The 20,814-nt window shown below is 40.4% G+C and overlaps 1 protein-coding gene across 8 annotated transcripts in view; it reads left to right on the top strand.

Annotated features, from left to right (window-relative positions):
- The window catches only part of tjp1a (tight junction protein 1a), a 111,406-nt gene that overhangs the window by 66,413 nt on the left and 24,179 nt on the right, over nt 1–20,814 (top strand). For all 8 annotated transcript variants that reach the window (XM_039610087.1, XM_039610116.1, XM_039610082.1 and 5 more), the window contains 7 exons: nt 14,634–14,690; nt 15,667–15,791; nt 15,933–16,035; nt 16,142–16,469; nt 16,688–16,791; nt 17,482–17,650; nt 17,954–18,089. In XM_039610087.1, the coding sequence (XP_039466021.1) occupies nt 14,634–14,690; nt 15,667–15,791; nt 15,933–16,035; nt 16,142–16,469; nt 16,688–16,791; nt 17,482–17,650; nt 17,954–18,089 (1,022 nt within the window). The remainder of the gene's footprint in view (nt 1–14,633; nt 14,691–15,666; nt 15,792–15,932; nt 16,036–16,141; nt 16,470–16,687; nt 16,792–17,481; nt 17,651–17,953; nt 18,090–20,814) is intronic.

Genomic DNA, 20,814 nt, shown 5'->3' with positions numbered 1-20,814 from the left:
GCTCAGCTGGTTAGGGGAAAGAGAAAGAGACTGGAACAGATTCATCCCAAGGCTTGTTGCCCTACATGCCTACACACACACATACACACAATCTCTCTCTCTCTTTTACTTTCTGTCTCTGCCTGCCGTGTGTTCATTTGCTTATCTTCCACAGTGTTGGGAGTACTGCACTGTCTTTTCATTTTGGCAGACAGTCGCCAGCCTATGGAAGACACTTTCTGCAGTTTTAGCTCAATGGAATAATCAGATGTCAGAATTGATCCTCATGAATTTGCTTTTTTAAAATTTAACAAACTGTTTGTATAAAAAAGGCTCTGCGTTCATACACTAGTCTAATATCAACACATATTCTGCCTGCTAGTGACACATTAGCTCAAAATTGGTATTATATATTCACCAAATCATCCTCAGCTGTCACTGCTGTTCTCCCTCAACTCTCCCATCAGTGTGTGTGTTACGTGATAATCAAGCAATTTGATCCCAGCATCATGTTGTAGGCAAGAGCCCATCGTTCATCATCATTAACCATCATCAACAGCTTAAGCACTCTCTATAAACAACCCTTTGTCCATCCTTATCTTCTCTTGCTGTTAGTTTGGAATCCTTTATCTTCCTCTCTGTCTCTATATCTGTTTCTCAGCTTTAGTGTAAAATAGATTGGCCCTGTAAACTGTATTGTTCAGTGTTTGGGGAACTGCTGTCATACTAGTAAATTTTTAAACCTGATATTTGTTGCTTTTGAAGATCATTTGCTTAAGGTGGTATGATTAAAACATTGTGCATCCTCTGCTTTTTCTGTTAAACTGGCAGTCAACAGTGTTTGGGTAGCACAATTGAGCCTCCATTTTTCTGGGACACTTCAAACCTGGTGGCAGGCAGAATTACAGAGTAAAACTGAGACATACACGGAACCAGTCTAAACGATGTCATTGTTCTGTAGCCTTTGTAGCATGTCATTTTCATAAAAGAAACAACTTGGTGAACCTGCAATCTCTAACTCACTCTCTAATGTCTCTAGGTTGTAGTTGTAGTAGTGGGACTATAGCGTTTCCCTTTTTTAGGTTCTTGTACATGTGCACGTCCACACACATGCTGTCCTGAATGAATGATTAAAAAAAATACCATTTATAAGTTTTGACTCTTCAAATATTTGAATTCCCTAGTTGCCTTTGTGAGTTTAAACAAAGTAAAAAGGAGCCAATACATTCTGCTGCCTCTCTAGTGTGCCTCCTATGCTGCTGACAGACTCCACCAACTTGCAGCTGGCTAGTGAAGTTCTCGTTCTGCTCGGTAACCACAGCTCGCAATAGATCTCCAGTGCAGAATCAGTTCCACCATTGCCAGCTGAGTTAGTGAGTCTGATTGCAGAATGAGATCCTCTCTGAAGCAGCCAAGCAGGTGATTGCAAAAGTAAAAAAATCAAAGAGATGCGTTAGAGGTAGCTGGTTTGCAGTGTTTGAAATTAAAAATAAGAGCAAGGGATTTGTTTGCTAGTAAACTGATTGTGCATGGAGACGTATAAACAAAGATAAAAATAACAAATGCTCAGTGAGTCACCAGGTGTTTCTCTACCTTGGTAATCCAAGTGTGAGAAGCATAATTGGTTTCCTCAGAAAGTCAATCAAGAACTAAAATATTGATTATTCTAAAGGTTCTCCAAAAACATAATCCAGCATTTTATTCATTGATCATCTTGTAATTTTCACATTCCTGCTGTATTATAACATTAATTATGTAAGATTCTTGGTCAAATTTAAAAAAAAAAAAAGAAAGAAAGAAAAACTTTAAAGGCTCTTGACTTAAAAACTCAAATGAAATGAATTTGTTTCATCACTGGAGTAATATGTACAGCTAAGTTCCCACACATTCTGCGTGCTGATAACCACGTATCATGCTTGGATAGGACTGAAATTAAACAGGAATGTGCTTACTTGTTGTATTTGCCCTCTGAGGTGCTTTAGCTTCACATGCTCATGCATAGCAGTTGTACTGCTATGACAAGACATTTGCAGTGCTTACACACAAGATCGTCGATGGTTATCTGCATGAATCACTGTAACACAAGGGATAAGGATGCACTGATTATGACATTGGGGGAATCTTATCACTGTCATTTTTTTTCACAGCAGTTTATCAATATATATCACAAGCTTCAAGGTTCATTTTTACTGCTGATATGTGCAGAGAGGAGGTTAATTCTGGTTTAAGTATTCTTTATTGTTAGTCAGATGAAGACAAATACACTGTAGAATAGGGCTGCCACGATTAGTCGACTAGTCACGATTACGTCGACTATCAAAATCGTCGACGACTGATTTAATAGTCGACGCGTCGTTTGTAGCTTTGTAGGATCCCAAAAGACGCAGGAATAAGTAGTAGGATTTAAGAGTGTAATAACGGACTGAAACAGAAGATGGCAGCACTGCATGTACAAGGATGCCAGCTGCTGTTAAACCCCGAAGAAGAAGAAGCTGTGTCCCAGAATTCATAGCGCAGCCCAGCTCAGTTTCCAACAATGGCGGCAGCTAGTTAGTTTTAATGTTACTTTTATTATTCTTTCTGGGTCACAAAATAAACGTTTAACATATTTTCAGGCGAGAATGTAGCTGTGTAAACCTCAAATATCTGCTCAGTTTATCAAGACACCACATATTTTCAAAAGCGCTCCGAGGTTTTCGGAGACATCTGTTACCCACCAGCTCGATAGCTAGCCGGGGGCAAGGCTCACTAGAGCCGGTGAGAACACCGGACTCCCGGCAAGTCTTTCCTTACTCAGCTTAAACATGATATATAAGTCACTTAGATAACTTAAAAATGTTATTTTTTGGCTTTTTTCAGTATTTTATTTGTTCATGAGTAAATCGGTTTGGCTGAGATTAAAGTTATAGTTTTTACACAGCTGAATAAACCTCAAGCAGACACCTGATTATCAGAAGTGTGAGATGCTGGAGAATATACTCCGGTGTCCTGTTATATTTTAGATAGCAAGGAGCAGACGGCTGCGTTTATTAAACTCCACCGAAACAATCTGCAAATTTCATTTAAATTTAATAAACTATCATCTTGTCTTTACTTTTAGTTAGCACATACCTTAAACACTTAAAGTTGTAAGCTAATGATAGTTATATAAGAGCAGATGCATGCTGGTGCAATAAGCTGTACGTTTTACGTTCAATGGATGTATGACCTGATTAGTCGACTAATCGCAAAAATAATCGGTGACTAGTCGACTATCAAAATAATCGTTTGTGGCAGCCCTACTGTAGAACAGCATAAAACTTTAAATACATTTTAAATGAGTAACATAGGCATATATAATAGAGTAAAATCTTAATTCGTACAAGTAATACGCTCTAAAGTGTTAGAGAAGAACACAAACAAAATGGAAAACTAAATTCTTTGGTCAGTTCTAAATAAATACAGTAGATATTCATACAAAAATAAACATACAAAAAAGCACCTGTATACTGTAGCTTTCCTTTTTTTAATAGATTGTCAATAATGTCAAACAGTTTGAAAAACTCTACAAATCAATAGATAAAAAACCCCATTATGAACATATCTTCAGTAGCACCGTGAGGCAGCTGTTATTGTGATTTAGCGCTAAATGAAAAAATTGAGTTGAGTTGAATTGAATTTAAGAAATGTTTCACGTGTGAACATGAGGGGGAGGGTAAACAAACTCGTACATTCACTCAATTGTGGTCACCCTTTGCTCCGAAGCAAAACAAAAATACATTTTTTAAAAAGACGCAAGAAGAGCAGTAGTGTCTCAGTGCTGTCTGACAGAAATGTTTATGGCCAGGTTGGTAATGAGGGCCAGTTACTTAAATCACAGAGTCTAATCTAATATTTTTGACTGTGCTTTTACAGTAAAGTTTTTGTCATAAGGTATGGTACGGGGGAAAGCGCCTGGGAGTGTATGGTTTTGCATTGTGTGTAATCTAAAGGATGGCACTGCTTCACATGACTTGTGGTGTTACCTGCCTTCCACACAGTCCTACTTGGTTTCTATTTTGGACTTTAAATAGCCAGAATTTCTCCCTTTTATCTTGCTAACACCTCCAAATACTGTGTATGGCTGCGGTAGTTCAAATGTTAGCATATGTGCTGCACTACACTTTGTGCTTTGTGTGTAAGCCTAACCTGACGTGGCTCATACTCTATTCCAGTCATATGATTGGTTCAGTGTGGCCATGTTCTCATTGTCATTGGCCGTTCATGTTGTTTGTCGAAACATGGAAGGAATGAGTTCAGCCAACTTTATATTGACCAGCTGTGTTTATGGCTTTATTGCCAAAGCCCCAGCTGACGCAATTTTTTTTTTCCCTTTGTTTTTATTTTTGTGTGTTGTTATTTCTTCCCTTTTTTGTGGGGGTCAGGAAAACAGTGAAATGATTCAATAAAATAAAATAATTAAATATATTGTAAGATAACAAAAACGTTCTTCTTAAAACGTAAAATATCAATTGAATAGTGATAAAAATCTATTTTTTTTTTTTTACATGTGAATGTGTGAATGTCTCATTTTTCGCAAGCAGTACAAAGATTCATAGATTCAGATAATATTAATAATACATAAATGACCCACACCTTTTGGTTACTGGATGTTCAGATGACTGAATAGTGAGGTAAGCCTTTATTACTCATTTGCGTATTCTAATTAGATGAATTACAAAGATAATCTTCCTTGCTCAATATTTCTTCTTGTTGTCTTGGAGTAGTTTTTGGTGTTGTTGTCTTTTTGTAGTTGTACATCTTTGTAAAGAATGCACTGACCCCTCCCAATCTGCCATCACTTTGTGGAACGGTAATTGTGTTGCCAGTTAAGTACTGGGAAAATTTGTGCTCAATGGTAACTCATTAATTCACTATAGATTCTGGCCCACAGCATGGCTATTGTAGCAAAGTCCTCAGAAAGCTTGGGAATGCCATTGAGTGGGTTGGGCCTCTCGTTTTATGGCACCATGTGACTCTGCTCACTATGAGTTGTGGTTTCTGAGTTGCGTAGTTTGAGAATGTTGTGCAATGTGAAAGGCATCATGTTTATACTTCTGTGGATTACTAAAATTCAGCTCTTATCTTCGTAAGCTCACAGACTCTCTGTACAGTGGTTTTTGCTGCTTGCAACTAATTTTTCCACTCCTGGAGTGACATGAGTACAGCGGAAAGAGGCATTGCTGAGTCACACCTGTGCTTAATGTGTGCATACGTGTGTGTGTGTGTGTGTGTGTGTTTGCCTCCTTGGTCTGTGTAGTACAGTGACTTCCAGCCACAGTGTAAAGCAGAAACCATAATTTACATAAACGAAGAATCCCAGTGTTTTGTTTTGTCAATGTTTGGTGTGTAACACGGACACTCTTTGAACTCTGCTGCTTGGCTTTGCCATAAAACAACCTGCTGTGTGTCAAATGAAATGGTTAGGCTCTCCATGAGTAGTTCCATATTCATACTTATTTTAACATAATCTTAGTGTTGATTTAAACTCCAGGAAAAGGCATACCACAAGCAGTGACACCTTGGCTAACTACTCGTGTAAATGCTCAGTTTACCCTTTGCACACAATGTTTGCATAATGTCCCACAAGCATAATAGTTAATATAGCTGAAAACATTTAAACATTCTTATCTATTTTTTGAGCAATTTTAAATACAAAATGAAAATGTATAAATGGTTTGCCGTTGCCCTAACATTGCACCTGACATCCTGATGCTCCCACTATAATCTTCCTTCTTTTAATAGCTTTTTATTTCCTGACAGTGTGTGTCTGTTTCCCATCATACCCGATCAGCTAATCAAAATCTTAACTTTAGTATAAATCAATTGTCAGTGTCAATCCACTGCTTTCCATTTGACTCTCCCATCTCAACAGCCGAGAGTTGTAACCAAGCCTTGGCTGAGTGCCTGTCAGATGGTTGTATTTCACTCCTTTGTCAGGCACAAACCGCACAACACAGCCGGGGAAGTTTCTGGCAAGCTAGCAAGACACAAACAAGCTGAGAGATGCACAACAGTGTTACCAAGATACACAGACTAGAGAAGGATGCCCTCCGTACTAGTACATCAACTTAGCATTACAGTTATTTGCTGATATCAAATTTGGGGAGGAGAAAATTTGGGCTAACAGTGTAACTGCTATTCACTCTGTATTTGTTTTTCTCTTTTCAAAACCAGAATGACAGTCTTTGTTTAATCCACTTATCAAGTTCCTAGTAGCACATTAGCACATTATAGACTGAGGGGATGTGGCTGCACAGCCATACATGGTACATAAAGATGGACTGTGATCCCATCCACTGGTTTTTAAAGTCCTGTTTTGAAGCTGAGTTGAGCCTTTCCATGGTTGTCATTGTGGTGTTTTAAACCTGGATTTGACAAGCGAGGGGTGCCTCTGACTGTGAAATTGCACACTCATTGACTGATTAAAATCACGTTCAAGTCATCAGCCTGAAAAAGATCATTTTCTGAAACTTAGTGTAACCATAACTTAAACGTACATCTGTTATGCTGTCTGTGCAACCAGGTCTGCACACATTTGCACAGAAAAGTTGTCTCTCTGGGTGGGAGAGGGTGCGCTTTTTTTGTATCGCATTTGGAAAAAAAAAAAAAAAAAAAAAAGATGTGACACACAGAGCAAGCTGCCAAACATTAAGTATGTTCGAGATATTGTCCATGCTTACTTTGATGCCCAAAACATAACTGAGATTCTTGTTTAAATTTGTATATATATTATAGGTTAATTCTCTTGTTGAACTTGCGGTTTCTTGTCATTGGTTATTAGTTAAATTAATAAGAGTAATTTAGATTTTAGTACCCCTGAAGTACTGAATTTATCACACCTCTGAGCCAACATGTATCACAGTACATGGCAGCACATGTCTTCGGGTGAATAGATGATTACTTACATTGAAAGCCACTGTGGGTTATTGTAATTTTTCACCAAAATCTGAATCTGATGTATTTTGTTTCCCTCATATTAAGTCACCTCAGTCCCATTCACGTTACACTCACATTTTCACTGTTCTGTTCTGTGCCAGAGTTTTAATTTCGTGCTCATTGAGTGTTAAAAGGAAAAGGAGTGAGAATGAAGCAGTGAGGGCGGTTATGGCAAAAAGCTGCAGAGCCTAATGTGAGGGAAACCATTTGGAATGAGAAATGAGCTGAGTGAGAGCCTCGTCTCCTTATCTGTGCATTCCTGTAATGTGTGCATGTGTGGGAAGGGAGGGGTAGGGTGGGAAAACTGATTGTTGTGTGTTCGGTTATTGGCTGAATTCAGAGTTCCAAGTGCTGGATCTGGTTATCATTCCAGTGCTTTGGCTGACAGTTTGTTTCCACCGACACAAAAATAAAGCACAGTAGTGGATGTTTGTGTTCTCTGGATACAGTTCACAGTGGAAAAACAAAAGTTTCACCTCCTGTATGTGTCCTTATGGCATTGAGGATACCACACTTTATCTCCACTGCAAATATAGATACCTAGATACCTGCATAGAGTTGAATGTGATAAACCAAAGACTGCTGATAAACTGACTGTTAAATTCTACGAAAGAGATTGACTCGTAAAGCGATTTCTTCTCAAGATTTCTTACCCTGTCTCACATATATTTTGATGTTTTGTAGAATAGTTGAATACAGCCTGTAAAGCATGTTCATGCATTGGATTTACGTTCATTGGTTTATTCCACACCCATCTGCACACAGAAAAAGAGAACAAAAGAAAACTATGAAATCTGCTCTTTTAAGCAAAACATTGCCCACTCCTTGGATAAAAATCACCAAAGTATAAACTGCTATCAATGTGGCTGTTTGAATTTTTTAATTTCTAAGAAACCCGCAGCCTAAACTAAACTTAAAATGGAAAGTCAGAATCACACCAGAAGTTACTGTTGTCCTCTATGACCTCAGCACTTCCTGTCTCCCTAGGCAGAGAACAATTAGTGTGGTTGGGCTGAGATGACTTTGCTGCTGGACAAGCTGCACATGAGATGTTAGCCTAGCCTAGCCTAGCCTAGCAGTGTGTTTGGGTCAGTGGGTAGCAGTGAACAGCCCACTGCACACCAGCTCTGTGGAGCTGCACTGTGGTCAGTGACAATAAGCAGAAACTGCACCTGACACAGAGCCTCTAATGAAGCAACAACATCACTGCATTCATTGCATTAAGATCTAGATACAAATATAAGCTGCAAATGGACATTATGCTTAAAAAAAATTCAGTGCAGTCACCAGTATAATCTGGTTAAATGCTAAGAGGTTCTGTATAAATGATCTAGATGAGCAATTTCTTTACAGAGGCTGTAACTCAATTATCTGACAAGATATTCACCCAAAATCGAATTCAGAATCAGATTTAGTTCAAGCTCTGACTGGTCCTTTCCTAGTTGGCAGACATCCTCAGGGTTAAGACACGGTTGTTTGCATATATGTCCAGCTTCTTTCATTTGAGTCTTAGCAGTTCTGCAGTTTACTGTAAGAGCCATTCTTGCTGACAAGAGGTGTTATACATCTATCCATCCATCCATCCTGTTCTATCTGCTTTCATGAGACTGCAGCGGTAGACTTCACAGAGAAGCATGGCTCAGATTAACATTTTAATCCAAAAGCCTGGATTATAGGTTTTGTATTTTATTCCTACCCTCACTATTCTAGCACTGAGTCTGTCAGATAATTTTAGTCGGAGGTGTGTGTGTGTTTATGTTTTATTTTTTGTGAGTGTGTGTATCTTGGGTGTTGCGTTAAGGAGAGTCCTGATGGTGAGTTTTCCCCCTCTCTCTCCAAGGACCTGTGTGACAGAGTAGAGCTGCTATTTGAAACTAATTAACTCAAGCATATTTGAGCATGTCAGCACAACCGTACATCATCGCTGACTGAGGCTCTGCATCACCGTCATCACCGTCATTGTCATCTGCCTATTGGCTACACGCGCTCGTCCGCGCGCCTCTCTCCTCCCATCATAGTAACAACCTGCCTTTAAATTTGCTGCTGCTGAATTCATCTGTTTACCACTGAAGGTGACGGCAGTCACTTTGTTGCGGTTGTTGTTAAATGTGTTCTTCGTGGAGCTGCACAGTAGACATTAATCTGAAAGACAGGATGTAAAAGCATACCACTAAGGCTTACACATCGCATTTGTTTGCTGTTGAGTGCTTGCCCTCCGGAAAGAGCGTGCGTGTCTCTAATTAAGTGTTGTTTGAGTGTACTGCTGCCTCACTCTTTCCTTTGGGTCGATTAAGAGGGGAGATATGGTTTCCATGGATATAAATGCCCCAGTGAAGGACTGAGTTTTTTTAGTAAAGGGTAGTGATACTGTCAGAGTCACCAGTCTATTCATCTTACTATCATTCGCTATTGTACATGATGCAATGCTAGCAGCTGATATTTATCTGTTGTGTTGTTTATTAAACTGTACCGTTACGTTTTTTTAAAGGAATATTTATTGGCTTCGCTAGCCGAGAAAAAAATGAATGAGAACAAAATGAAACATAGAAATGCTGCTGTTAGCCAACTTTGTACTTTTAACTGCAGTATCAGCTAAGAAGATCGTATCAGTGCATCCCATCTACTCCTGTTCGATCTACATATGCTTACAGATTAATAAAAAAACTTTTTCATTCTGCAGTACAATCGAGCAGGTTGGCAACAGGGTCAGCTAGTAACAGCAATGTGACCCTGGTATATTTGATTAAGATCACAGTGAGATAAATGGCCTCCTGGTCATCATGCGCTGGCCACTCCCCCTCTAACGTTCCCTCCCTGTGAGCTGTGAGGTTTCATGTTATAAGATAATGCTATGCACAGAATAGTTTTTAATAGTTTGCACAGAGATTTCTCTGGAAGCTGGAGCTATTTCCTGCAAACAGGAAATGGAGTGTTTTCCTGTGGGTGCTGTGGCTGTGCTTGCCTACATCCTGCCTCAGGCTATCAGAGAGGAGCAGGCACAGTGACCTAAACCTTTGCAGGAATTTGCCTCACACTTGTCGGCATCTCGACACTGGCTTTCACTTGCCTGCAGTTCAGTATTTCTCTCTGTGCCGCTGAATAACTTAATGTGAATAATGAGTCGCTCTCACTCTGTGGCAGAAAGGTCAGTGCTGACCAATTCTTTCATCTTTTCTTCTTTACTCATCCCACATTTTCACCCCGTGGGTTGCTGTCAAAAACGGCACCTTGGACTTTGATACGCCTTCGTTATAAAGCATTCCTGTGCTTCAAATGAAAGGAAGGTAAAGGAAGGGAGGTGGTGAGTAATGGGTTACTGGACAACAGTTTCATTGGTGAAAACTGATAAAGAGTTTGTGTTGTTCTCCTTGAAAACCTCCCCTTAGCCCATGGCATTACTCATAAGATGACCTCATGGTCACCTTCTGCTTTGTCAGGATCCTTTCATGCTAATAACTGGATTAAGTGAGTAAAGGTGATAGATAATTAAGCCTGTGTTGCATATGTTGTTTTTTTTTTCTTACTATTTTGTAGTCCGTGCCACCACCTGGGGGTATGAGACCAAGTTTTTGCATTAGTGGATGTTTCCAGCTGAATGCTTGAATTTGTTTACACAGAATAGATGGGTGTGTAGTACACGTATTTTAAATGCGCTGACATTGTGCACACAGTTTGTGTAGATTCTCTGTAAACATGCACACATTTGAAGACTACAGGAACTGAAATGCTCGTGATGAAAACTTCCACGCATGTCCTGGACCCTATTTATCATTTCTCTCTGCAGCAGGTTATTATTGTCCTTTTCATCATTCATTTCATTCCAGTCGGTTCATCAGTATGCCCCAAAGAACTGGATTAGTCTGCGTCTTTGAAGAGCCTGAGTGAGCTGTTATCATCTGTACTGGACTGCGTGTTGTGGTGGGCCAGGCAGGGCCAAGTAAGTCTGGCTGTAGCTTGAACAAAGAGGCCCTGTAGTGTTAGATCATGGCTGGTGGGTGTGTGTTTGTGTGTGTGCACGGACAAGTACACATGTGTGTAGTTTGATGGCTGCTCTTTGTTTCTCAGCCCTAGGCCTCGCTGGCCAGGGCTCAAGCCTGACTAATATGGCTGTATAAATACACTAGGCTGCCGTCAGTTTGCGCAACATCAAGCGCGCCATTGTTTCACGCAGCTCTGGGACTTCAGAGATAATCCTCATCGTTTGTTCCCGTCTGTATTTTTAATATTGTTTTGCTCCAGAAAACGAGACACACTTGTGTTCATATTTGTTTTGGCCCCACGTGTTAACTGATCTTTTTTGCATGATCGAAAACATTACTGCAATAAAATATGAGCTCACCGAATTACCTTTTGACACTGAGCTTGAGTTTGATAAAATCTTTTCCACACAGAAAATTCCTGTCTGTGTTTATTTGTTTTACACAAAATGAGAGCACACATGCCTCCCTTATCCAAAGACCAATTAATTAGCACTTTTGAGCCTCTGTTTGTTATTCTTTTGATGTCTCTTAATAGATCCTTTGTTTTAAATATGCTAGTTATTTTCCTCATGGAGTGCTTTCATTTACCCTTATCCCAGTTTTCCTTAAGCTTCATTGCTGCCTGCTTTCCATCCTACTTATATCTCATACTCAATCAGCAAGGCTGTTAATCGGGACTTCATATTACAGTGTTTAATTACCGCAGTAATCTCATCTGAGAGGCCTAGCTACAGCTAGGCCCCAATAGGGTAAATGTTAGAAGTAGACTAAGAGGATGACACGGTCTCTCTTCTTGACCATCTTTAATGTAAACTTTGTGTTTATAATAAACACTGTATTTCTTATGTGGCATATGTCATTAGGGAACCTCCTTTTAGTCTTAGAAACATCAGTAAAGACAGTGTTGTTAGGTTTAAATCCAAATTAAGTAGTACGGTCAATTTTTTTTTTTTATTTTTTTTTCAGGCCTTATGATGTGATTGGAAGTACAGCTGACATGCTACATGTGCAGTTCAATCGAAAAGCACGCTTTCTCTCATACCGCCTCCACTCAATATTAAATTGGAATTTAATTAAATCCAGGCCATTATCAGTAAATTTCCCATTTTTCTTATGAGTCTTGTAATTAACCTATTGCCCCTCATGGCTCATACACTCAGTACTAACTGTACGCCCTCCCGAGCGTGGCTTGACATCAGTGTGTGAGCGCTGTAGAGTTTGGACGTGTGGGACACTTCAGTGTTCAAAGCACTCAGTTTTAATGGAGCAAAATGAGTTTCATCCCATTTCTTTTTGTTTTCTGAACACATTCAGCTCAGTGTTGTGCATTTGTGCGTGTCTAAGGAACAAACAGGAACTCTTCTCTCAGGAATCACATGCCTACGGTTTAATGTACAATATTATGACTGTCAGTACCATATATTGAATCTATATGCAGCCAGCAGTCACACCCTCCTGCTGCTCCTCTCTCTCCCTGCTTATCAGTGCAACCCACAGTTCAAGAACAAGGCCGCCTGACCGCCTGGTCACATGACCCCAGCACATTGTTGTTTTTTATAGTGTAGCCCCACTCTGCCTGTCTGCCTGGACTGTTGGCTGAATGAATGGATGAACGGATGGACGGATATGTCACAAAAAACTTTACAGGAATGGATGTGTTTAGGAATGTAGTGGGGGTGCTTTGGTTAAATGGGTCAGGTCCCCACACACTATAGAAGTGTTTCTGTGGGAATCATACTGGCTGACAGGAGGGGAAGGCGGGATTTTTGGGCGGGGATGGTAATAGAGGGACACCCAAGCCCTCCGCGCCAATTATGGACATAAATAACATACACACGGAGCTTCAATGGAAATTGGGATCAAGGGGTTAACTGTATTCTAAAGATTCAAGCCAAGTAATTCATTGGCATCGAGTTCAGAGGAGTAAATGGGAATGACTGACCACAAACCCAGTAATAGCAGCAGAGGCTAGTGATTACAGAAACACCCTGCTATTATTTTAAGTACTTAAACATGCAATTTTTACACATTTAGTTGTAGTTGTTTATCAGTAAGATTAATCAGCAAATATTCTGCGCATGAAAAAATGTACAGGCTTGCCAGAATTAGCCCAAATATAACTTTTGGTTATTTGAAAGGCTCCTCTCGTCTCCTCCTTTCACCAGGTTGGTTCTTTCCATCGGATTTCAGCAAATGTAGGTATCTAGGCTCTTGCATCCATCTTCTGGTTTCTTCGTGTTTAGCTACACTATAATGTGAGGCATGTCAGCAAACACCAGACACTGACTGTTGGTCACATGCAGTTGGCACCTCCTGTAAGCTGTATATTTAGGATAAGGGACGGTGATGACAGTAATGACCATGATGATGTCGAAGATGATGGGTGAGATGGTTTGGGGATTAGGTGATGATGAAGGGGTGCTGCAGTGGGATTATCACGATGACAGGGTGGACAGATGACATGGTGTGTTGTTTTTTTGTTTTTGTTTTTTTTAAGGAAGATTAAAGAAGGTGTAGTAAATAAGCACCCTTCCATGTGCAGTGGTGTGGGATGTGTTCCTTGTTTTTTTGCTGTCTACTTTCACAGTGGACTGTACTGAGCACTCTGCCACAGACAGCTGTACCATCACTCCCTGCAGGCAGGCAGACATGACAGCAGTGTTGCGTCATCAGCTGGAGGAAGGCTGTAATTTAAAACTAGATCCATAGCACTGTGGGAGTTTAAATAAACAGTGATGTTTGATAAACAAACTGAAGAGTATCTTTTTGACCCAATAATAGCAGGAATGTGGCAAGCTAATAGTTTTATTTTATTAGTTCAAAGGCATTTCCCATTTTTCATGTAGATATTTCATATGAAATATTTAGAAGTAAAAGCAAAGGGAAAAAAGAGGAAAACAATGCATAATATAACTTTATAAGTAAGGGCAAAATGTGCCTGCCTGGAATCAGTTTAATCCAACACAGCAGCACAAATAAGCAGCTAAATACCTTGGTTGCATCGGCTCTCCGAGTTAACCCAGCCAGGAATAATATAGGAATGCTCACTCAGTCTTTGAGGCCTCAGTTAGTCTCTGGCAGCGCTTTACTCATGCTGCTGTCATTCATAATCTTTCCACATGCAGACTTTTGGTACTCCAGGACTTAGTCATGCAAATAAGCAAGAGAGGTTACCTTGCTGGTAACCAAACAACCACGCCGTCTCCTGACAGGGAACAGAATATGGAAATGTTATTTGTAGCTGCAGTTTAGCCCTGTATAGTTATATATTTAAAATCCATTAGATGTTGTCATTAGTTTAACTGAGTGAGATAATGTCAGAAATCTAAAGGAAGCCACATAGATGATGATGTGCATTCTTAACACTGGTCACTTTTTTTGTGCGTTGAACTAAAGTAATAAAATGTCTTTCCCTTTGGTATTATGCTTGTTTGCTGATCAGTCAAAAGGGTTTTACACTATAGGCCACATTCACCCATTTGCACACATTTTCATGCAGTTTTTTATCTGTTTTACATAAACTCGTGCATTGATGGATGCCTCAGGGTCAGTTTGAGGTTTACTTTTTTCCCCCCCCAAAGATGCTTTCACAGTAGCCAGGGATTTATAGAAATATGTTTGGGTTTTTTTATTTATCAAATTGCATTTGAGTGCACACATGTAACGAATTAACAAGCTGCAGGACTGATCCTTTCTCTCTCGTCTCTTGCTTTGCAGAGTGCGGCGATGGAGGAAACCGTCATATGGGAACAGCACACAGTTACCCTTCACAGGGTAAGTGTTTACAGTTCTTTAATCCACTCTTCCCTTTCTCCTCTTTTGTCATTCTGCCTCTCTGCCTGTCTCTGACACCCAGATCCTGTAGTATGTCTTCTGTGTTTTTCACTTTTCCCTCCCTGCTGCTTTCTGTCCTCTGCCTGTCCATGTCTGTTTCTCTCTGCTGAGTCGCCCAGCTGTAGCTGCAGGATGTGCAGTAGTGAAACAATAGTCAAGGAATCCAGATGGCAGGAAACAAAGCAAAGGAAGACAAAAATCAGCATCCACTTCCTCGCTACTTCATTTCACTTCCTTCCTGCTGGCGATATGCTCTTCTCTTTAACACAGCACTAGAGAGCCTTTTTATATGTGCTTTTTGTCCTGTAATTATGATCAATTGCACCACCTAACCTCTGCAGCTATTGTCAGATTGATGAATCACTGACTCACCACTCTGGTGCAATTCACATCGTCAGGCTAACTGTCAAACTATCAAAGAGATAGAAGAGTGTACTCTCTGTAGGCTTAATGTCTGAATGTACTTTGCTTCGAGACCTTAAACTCTTGTTAGTTGATACTGTTGTGTCGTGAGATTGTCTTGAGCACCTGTCTAGACTGCCCTGCTTGCTGTAATCTAATTAGTAGTGGCTTTATTGAGACTGAAGGAGTGGCCCAGTGCAATCTGTGGTTCTCAGCTTTGCAGCTCTCCTGTATTGTTGTGGTTGTAAGATTAGCTGTTGCATCACATATCAAGATCTGTTGATGTGAAGACAGAAACAGAGCTCTATGCTACAGTTTTTGCAGATAATTGTCTGAAGATCGGCTGCTAGCAGATCAGAACAATACTAACCCAGCTTTTCTCCTTTGCCAGTTTGATCAACATCGCACAACCTTACCTATTAACCTAAATTGTCAGATGTTTACAGCAAACTCCATTACAGTTACAATGCATTTACCATTTGTCTTATTGTGGTGTATATTTGTCTTTGTATAGGCCCCAGGATTTGGGTTTGGCATTGCCATCTCGGGTGGGCGAGACAACCCTCATTTCCAGAGTGGTGAAACATCTATTGTAATATCGGATGTGCTGAAAGGAGGTCCTGCAGAGGGTCTGCTACAGTGAGTGTTGACTGTATTTCCTTTATTTCATTGGCAGTAATATTTTAAGCAGCATTACACGGTTGTGAGCTGCCCTAATATACGTAATGTTGACTCATTTTTCTGCACTGTTAATTATTTTCTATTTATTTATTTTTTCAGAGAAAATGATCGAGTAGTAATGGTCAATGCAGTCTCTATGGACAATGTAGAGCATGCCTATGCTGTTCAACAACTTCGAAAGAGTGGCAAAAATGCAAAGATAGTAAGTACACCACTGAATATATAGCATGAGTCAGGGCTAAGTACTTCATGGTCGGAGAGCTAGTGACTAACAGGCTTTTAACATCGTAAATGTTCTCTCTTTCAAGACTATTCGCAGAAAAAGGAAAGTTCAAATCCCAGCGTCACGGCACGGGGACAGGGAGACGATGTCTGAGCACGAGGAGGAGGACAGCGACGAGGCTGATGCTTACGATCACCGCAGTGGACGTGGTGGACAAAGTGCCTATCCAGGTGCAAGCGGAGGCACGGGCACTGGCAGGCGTCATGATCGGGAGCGTAGCAGCAGCGGGAGGCGGGATCACAGTGCCTCACAGGAGAGGAGCATCTCACCACGCTCCGATCGCCGATCACAAGCCTCTTCTGCTCCACCCAGGCCCTCCAAGGTCACTCTTGTCAAGTCCCGCAAAAACGAAGGTGGGTGATGTGTCACCAATCAAAAAGGGTGACTTCTTGCTTTTTGAATCCATCCAATTTGAATAAAGTCAGATTATTGAATGCACAAGTTTCTCATTTACTGATATTCACAGTAAGGTCAATCACATTTTTAATTACCTGCTAACTTTATTTGACCCAAGTGATCAGCAACTGGCTTGTAGTGTAACTTTGTTATGCTTAATCACCCTTGAAAACAGAATATGGACTGCGGCTGGCCAGCCATATCTTTGTGAAGGACATCTCTCCAGAGAGCCTTGCAGCCAGAGATGGAAACATTCAGGAGGGAGATGTTGTACTTAAGGTGAGAGGAAAGACGAGCGTATTTGTCTGGCCTGAGATGAGTTTTCAAAGTGGTTAAAGCACAATAACTGGGAAATCAGCTGGTCAAAAAATGTAATCTCATTTAACAGTAGTAGAGTAGAGCATTTATCGGACGCCCTTTTTACTTGAAGTTCTTACAATTGTGCCCTTGTAGTTGGCGATATGCTGAAAGTGGCTTTCAGAATGAGGTCACAGTTCATTAGTATTCAGACTCACCAGCAGAAATACAACACGTTGCATTATTCCTTTAATTTTTTTCCCTATTCATTCAGACTTTGAATAGATAAATCCCCCTTCTTCCCAAACAAATGCCTGTTGAAATCCAGTTTAATGTTTCAGTTTTACTGAAGAGAAGTTGAATCATTTTCTAGTTGAAACCTGATCACTGGACAAAGTATTACATAAAATAATGTGTATATATAGAATAGTTTTGCTTTAATATGTGTAGTCTTGGCTTATTTTCACTCTCTTTGCTTATGAACACACCCTCTGTGTATTATAAACACATTAAACATGTTTATAGCTTCCTCTTCTTCTTATAGGCTGTGCTCCTAACTTTTACTCTCATTAGTTTGTTATCACAGCACACTGTAGGCTCCACAGAAAAACTGCAAAGAGGATATTATGTATGTTTACTTCTTGTGCTGACTTGTTCCTCTTCCTCTTGCAGATTAACGGCACAGTTACAGAGAACCTATCACTGACAGATGCCAAGAAGCTGATTGAGAGGTCAAAGGGCAAGCTGAAGATGGTAGTGCAGAGAGACGAGCGGGCCACGCTGCTCAATATTCCTGACCTTGACGACAGCATCCCATCAGCCAATAACTCAGACAGAGATGGTGAGACAACAAACGCGTACTCGTGGATTGCAGCTAACATTTGATTGCACAACTTGTGTGATGATGTTTTTTCCAAGAGATGTGATTTATTTTAATGACTGCAATGTCAAGAAGACGGGTTTATTTATAGAGCGCATTTCAAAACACCTCTACAACTACAATGAGAAACAGAGAACAGATCCTCACAGATCATTCCAGCCTCAACTAAAATAACATGTTTTTATTGTTGTTCCAAATCTCAAATGTCGATTTATTTCATTTATTGATAAAACGGTAATACGTACTTCAACTCATCTTTCACAGACATTTCAGAGATACATTCACTGACATCCGATCATTCCAATCGATCCCATGGGAGAGGAAGTCAGTCCCATTCGCCTGACAGGGTTGAAACATCCGAGCATCTCCGCCACTCACCGCGGCAGATCAGCAATGGCAGGTAGGACACACACACACACACACACACACACACACACACACACACACACACACACACACACACACACACACACACACACACACACACACTGGACAACAAATCTGGTTACAAGGCACACTGTCACCCACCCTCTTCGACCTCATATATCTTGCTCAAGACATAACATACATAAACCATCACAGTCCCTCTGAAACCATCAATAATTTCCAGCAATGGATTTCTCTGGGAAAGAGCTGAGGAAGGAAGTAGGGATTGATCCGCTGGCAGATTAATGCCTTGCTTTTAAAGTATACTAGACTGTTTAATATTAAACACAAACCTGATTTTGAACCTTGCCGGAATAACTCTTTTAAGTAGCCTCACCATTGAACCTTTAAAGTGGAGTATATATGAATAATAACACACACTTTTAATGATTATAGTCCAATTAATAAAAATGATCTGCACACATTATGTGTTGTTCTTTCTATCAATTTACTGTCTGTCTTACTTTTTCTTACTGCCCGTTGCATCTTTCAATATGTTGTCAGTCTTTACTGTCATTTAGATTGCATAGGTTTTTGCAGCTGGTTTATAGATGGATAAAGATGGCTAACACAGGACACTCTCAGTGGGTGTGGAACTTGGGCATTGAGTGTGATGAGGTAATTAGCTTTTCAAGACTTTAATCCAGTTAATCAAACAGGAATGGGTGGTGAAACAGGAATGGTAATGTTAAGAAAGAGACCCATTTTGCAATGAGAACACGTTACTGGTTTGTTAATGTGGTCCACAGTAAAAGTCTAACTGTGAAGTAGGGGTGTTGAATCAGGGCCCTCCAGCGCTTGTTCCAGACGAAACTGTCACTGTTTCATATCAAAACTCCCTTTTATTATTCTTGCATGGCCTTTGGTTGCAGATACAAACTAAAAATGCTACAGAGACCGTATTTGTAGCTAGATAGACCAGAGGTTCTTTGTGAAGGATATTGTCATTGTTACATTCGATGCTAATTAACATCATCTTTTGATGTTTCTGTGTTTTTGAGATGATCTTTGTGCCATATGAGGGCAAATAAAAAAGGGTGAATTCCTCAAATCTCAGTGGGGGAAAAAACCACAACAAAAAAACTCCAGACCAATAAAAACTTGACTTTTTTGAGATGGTTGTTGAGAGATTTGCAAGGTGTTCCTGATGCTCTTGCTTGTTTAACTGTCTGGTGTATCACGCTGTGCCCGACTGTGGCGTGACCCTGCATCAGGATGAGTGCAGGTTCGCCTTTGCTTTGACCACACTCTTCCACATGTTGTGTTTTGAACTCTTATCCCTCTGTTATCGGAGTATATACGCACAAAATGTTTAAAGATTTTGTGCGTATGTCAAAGTCAAAGACGCACATTATATTTTTCATGCATCTGTTTGTGTAACGGGTGAATCTGATAAGCATGGAGATTGTCATAAGGAGGAGTTGCACCTGCTTCTCATGTGGCTGTGATTTATCAAGTGAGTGAGTCTGACTGTCACCACATGGTGATGTAAGGGAATGTTTTTAGGAGCGGTGAAAGGAATTTGACATACTTCCCACAGTGCTTTGGCCCAGACGAGATGGTTTGTTGAACCTGATTGGCGTGCAGCGCGGGCATTGTTTTCTCTAGGACGCAACGCTGGTCCAGGCTTTGTGTGTCCAACAGATCATCAAAAAACAGCCCTTCATTAAGAGTCTCTCTGTGAGCTCGAGTAAAAGTTGTGCGCAGGCAAAGGGCTCCCAGTGTTGACTGTCAAGGAATTAAGATCAAATCCTTTAATTGATAATGGTTGAGCTTGCAGATGCACATGTGTGAGTAATTATTGTTTTCTTCTTAAAATATTTTACAGATCTTTTTTTTTTTATTGTTTTCTAGTTTAAAATTCTGATTGGGCATACTTTGTTTTGCTGAAATGTATCTAGTCAGTGTTTCTGAGTGAATTTCTTTTTCTTTCTGTAAATATTCTGAGGCTTGTTAGTTATAGATAAAGGGATTGTTGTTCAGTGTGCCTGTGCAGCCACTTCTCTCCTGTTTCTTCACTTTTTCTGCATCTGCCTTCCTTGCTGTTATTTTGCCTGTGCCCATACTATGAAATGTGTAAGTGAGGGGGTTGAACAGAGGGTTCTGTCAAATGGTGTATGTCAGTGTGACGCCTTTTTTAGCACCATTCTGCAGCAAGGAGCAGCAGAGATTTAGGCCACTCCACTCTCTCTCTTCCCCTCTGTCCCTTGCTCTTGCTCAGTTTGTCTCTTTTCTTTTCCTCCTTCTTCTCACACTCTTCATTCATCCATTCATTAAATGCACTCTGCGTTTCTCTTTCTCCAATTACAGTTATGTTGTTTATCCTCGGGGAGATTTAATTGCACTGAAGGAGTACATTTGTGATACTGAATTGTCGTGACAACTGCTGGACAAATTTGTGGGACTAGAAAAGGCCAAACTGTGGTGGAAACTATTGCAAATAAGTGCCGCATGCTGCACTTACTTTATGCATCAGTCATTTGTGTGTGTATGGATGTGCATGTCTCTTTGTTGTATGCGCATTAATGACTGCAGTGTGCATTTTATTTTATTGTTTTGTGGGGGGTTTGTACTATGAGTGCTAAATTGAAAGGGCAGGAATCAGCAGAGCTGTGTAGTCTGAGCTGCCGGTGCAGCCTGCACCTTCATGTTCTTGTACAAAAGCTTCTGAATACAGCTCAAGTACTGAGCCAGCAGTC

Source organism: Oreochromis aureus, linkage group 1 (assembly GCF_013358895.1).
Source record: "Oreochromis aureus strain Israel breed Guangdong linkage group 1, ZZ_aureus, whole genome shotgun sequence".
NCBI lineage: Eukaryota > Metazoa > Chordata > Actinopteri > Cichliformes > Cichlidae > Oreochromis > Oreochromis aureus.
This window is presented reverse-complemented; position numbering and strand designations above follow the sequence as displayed.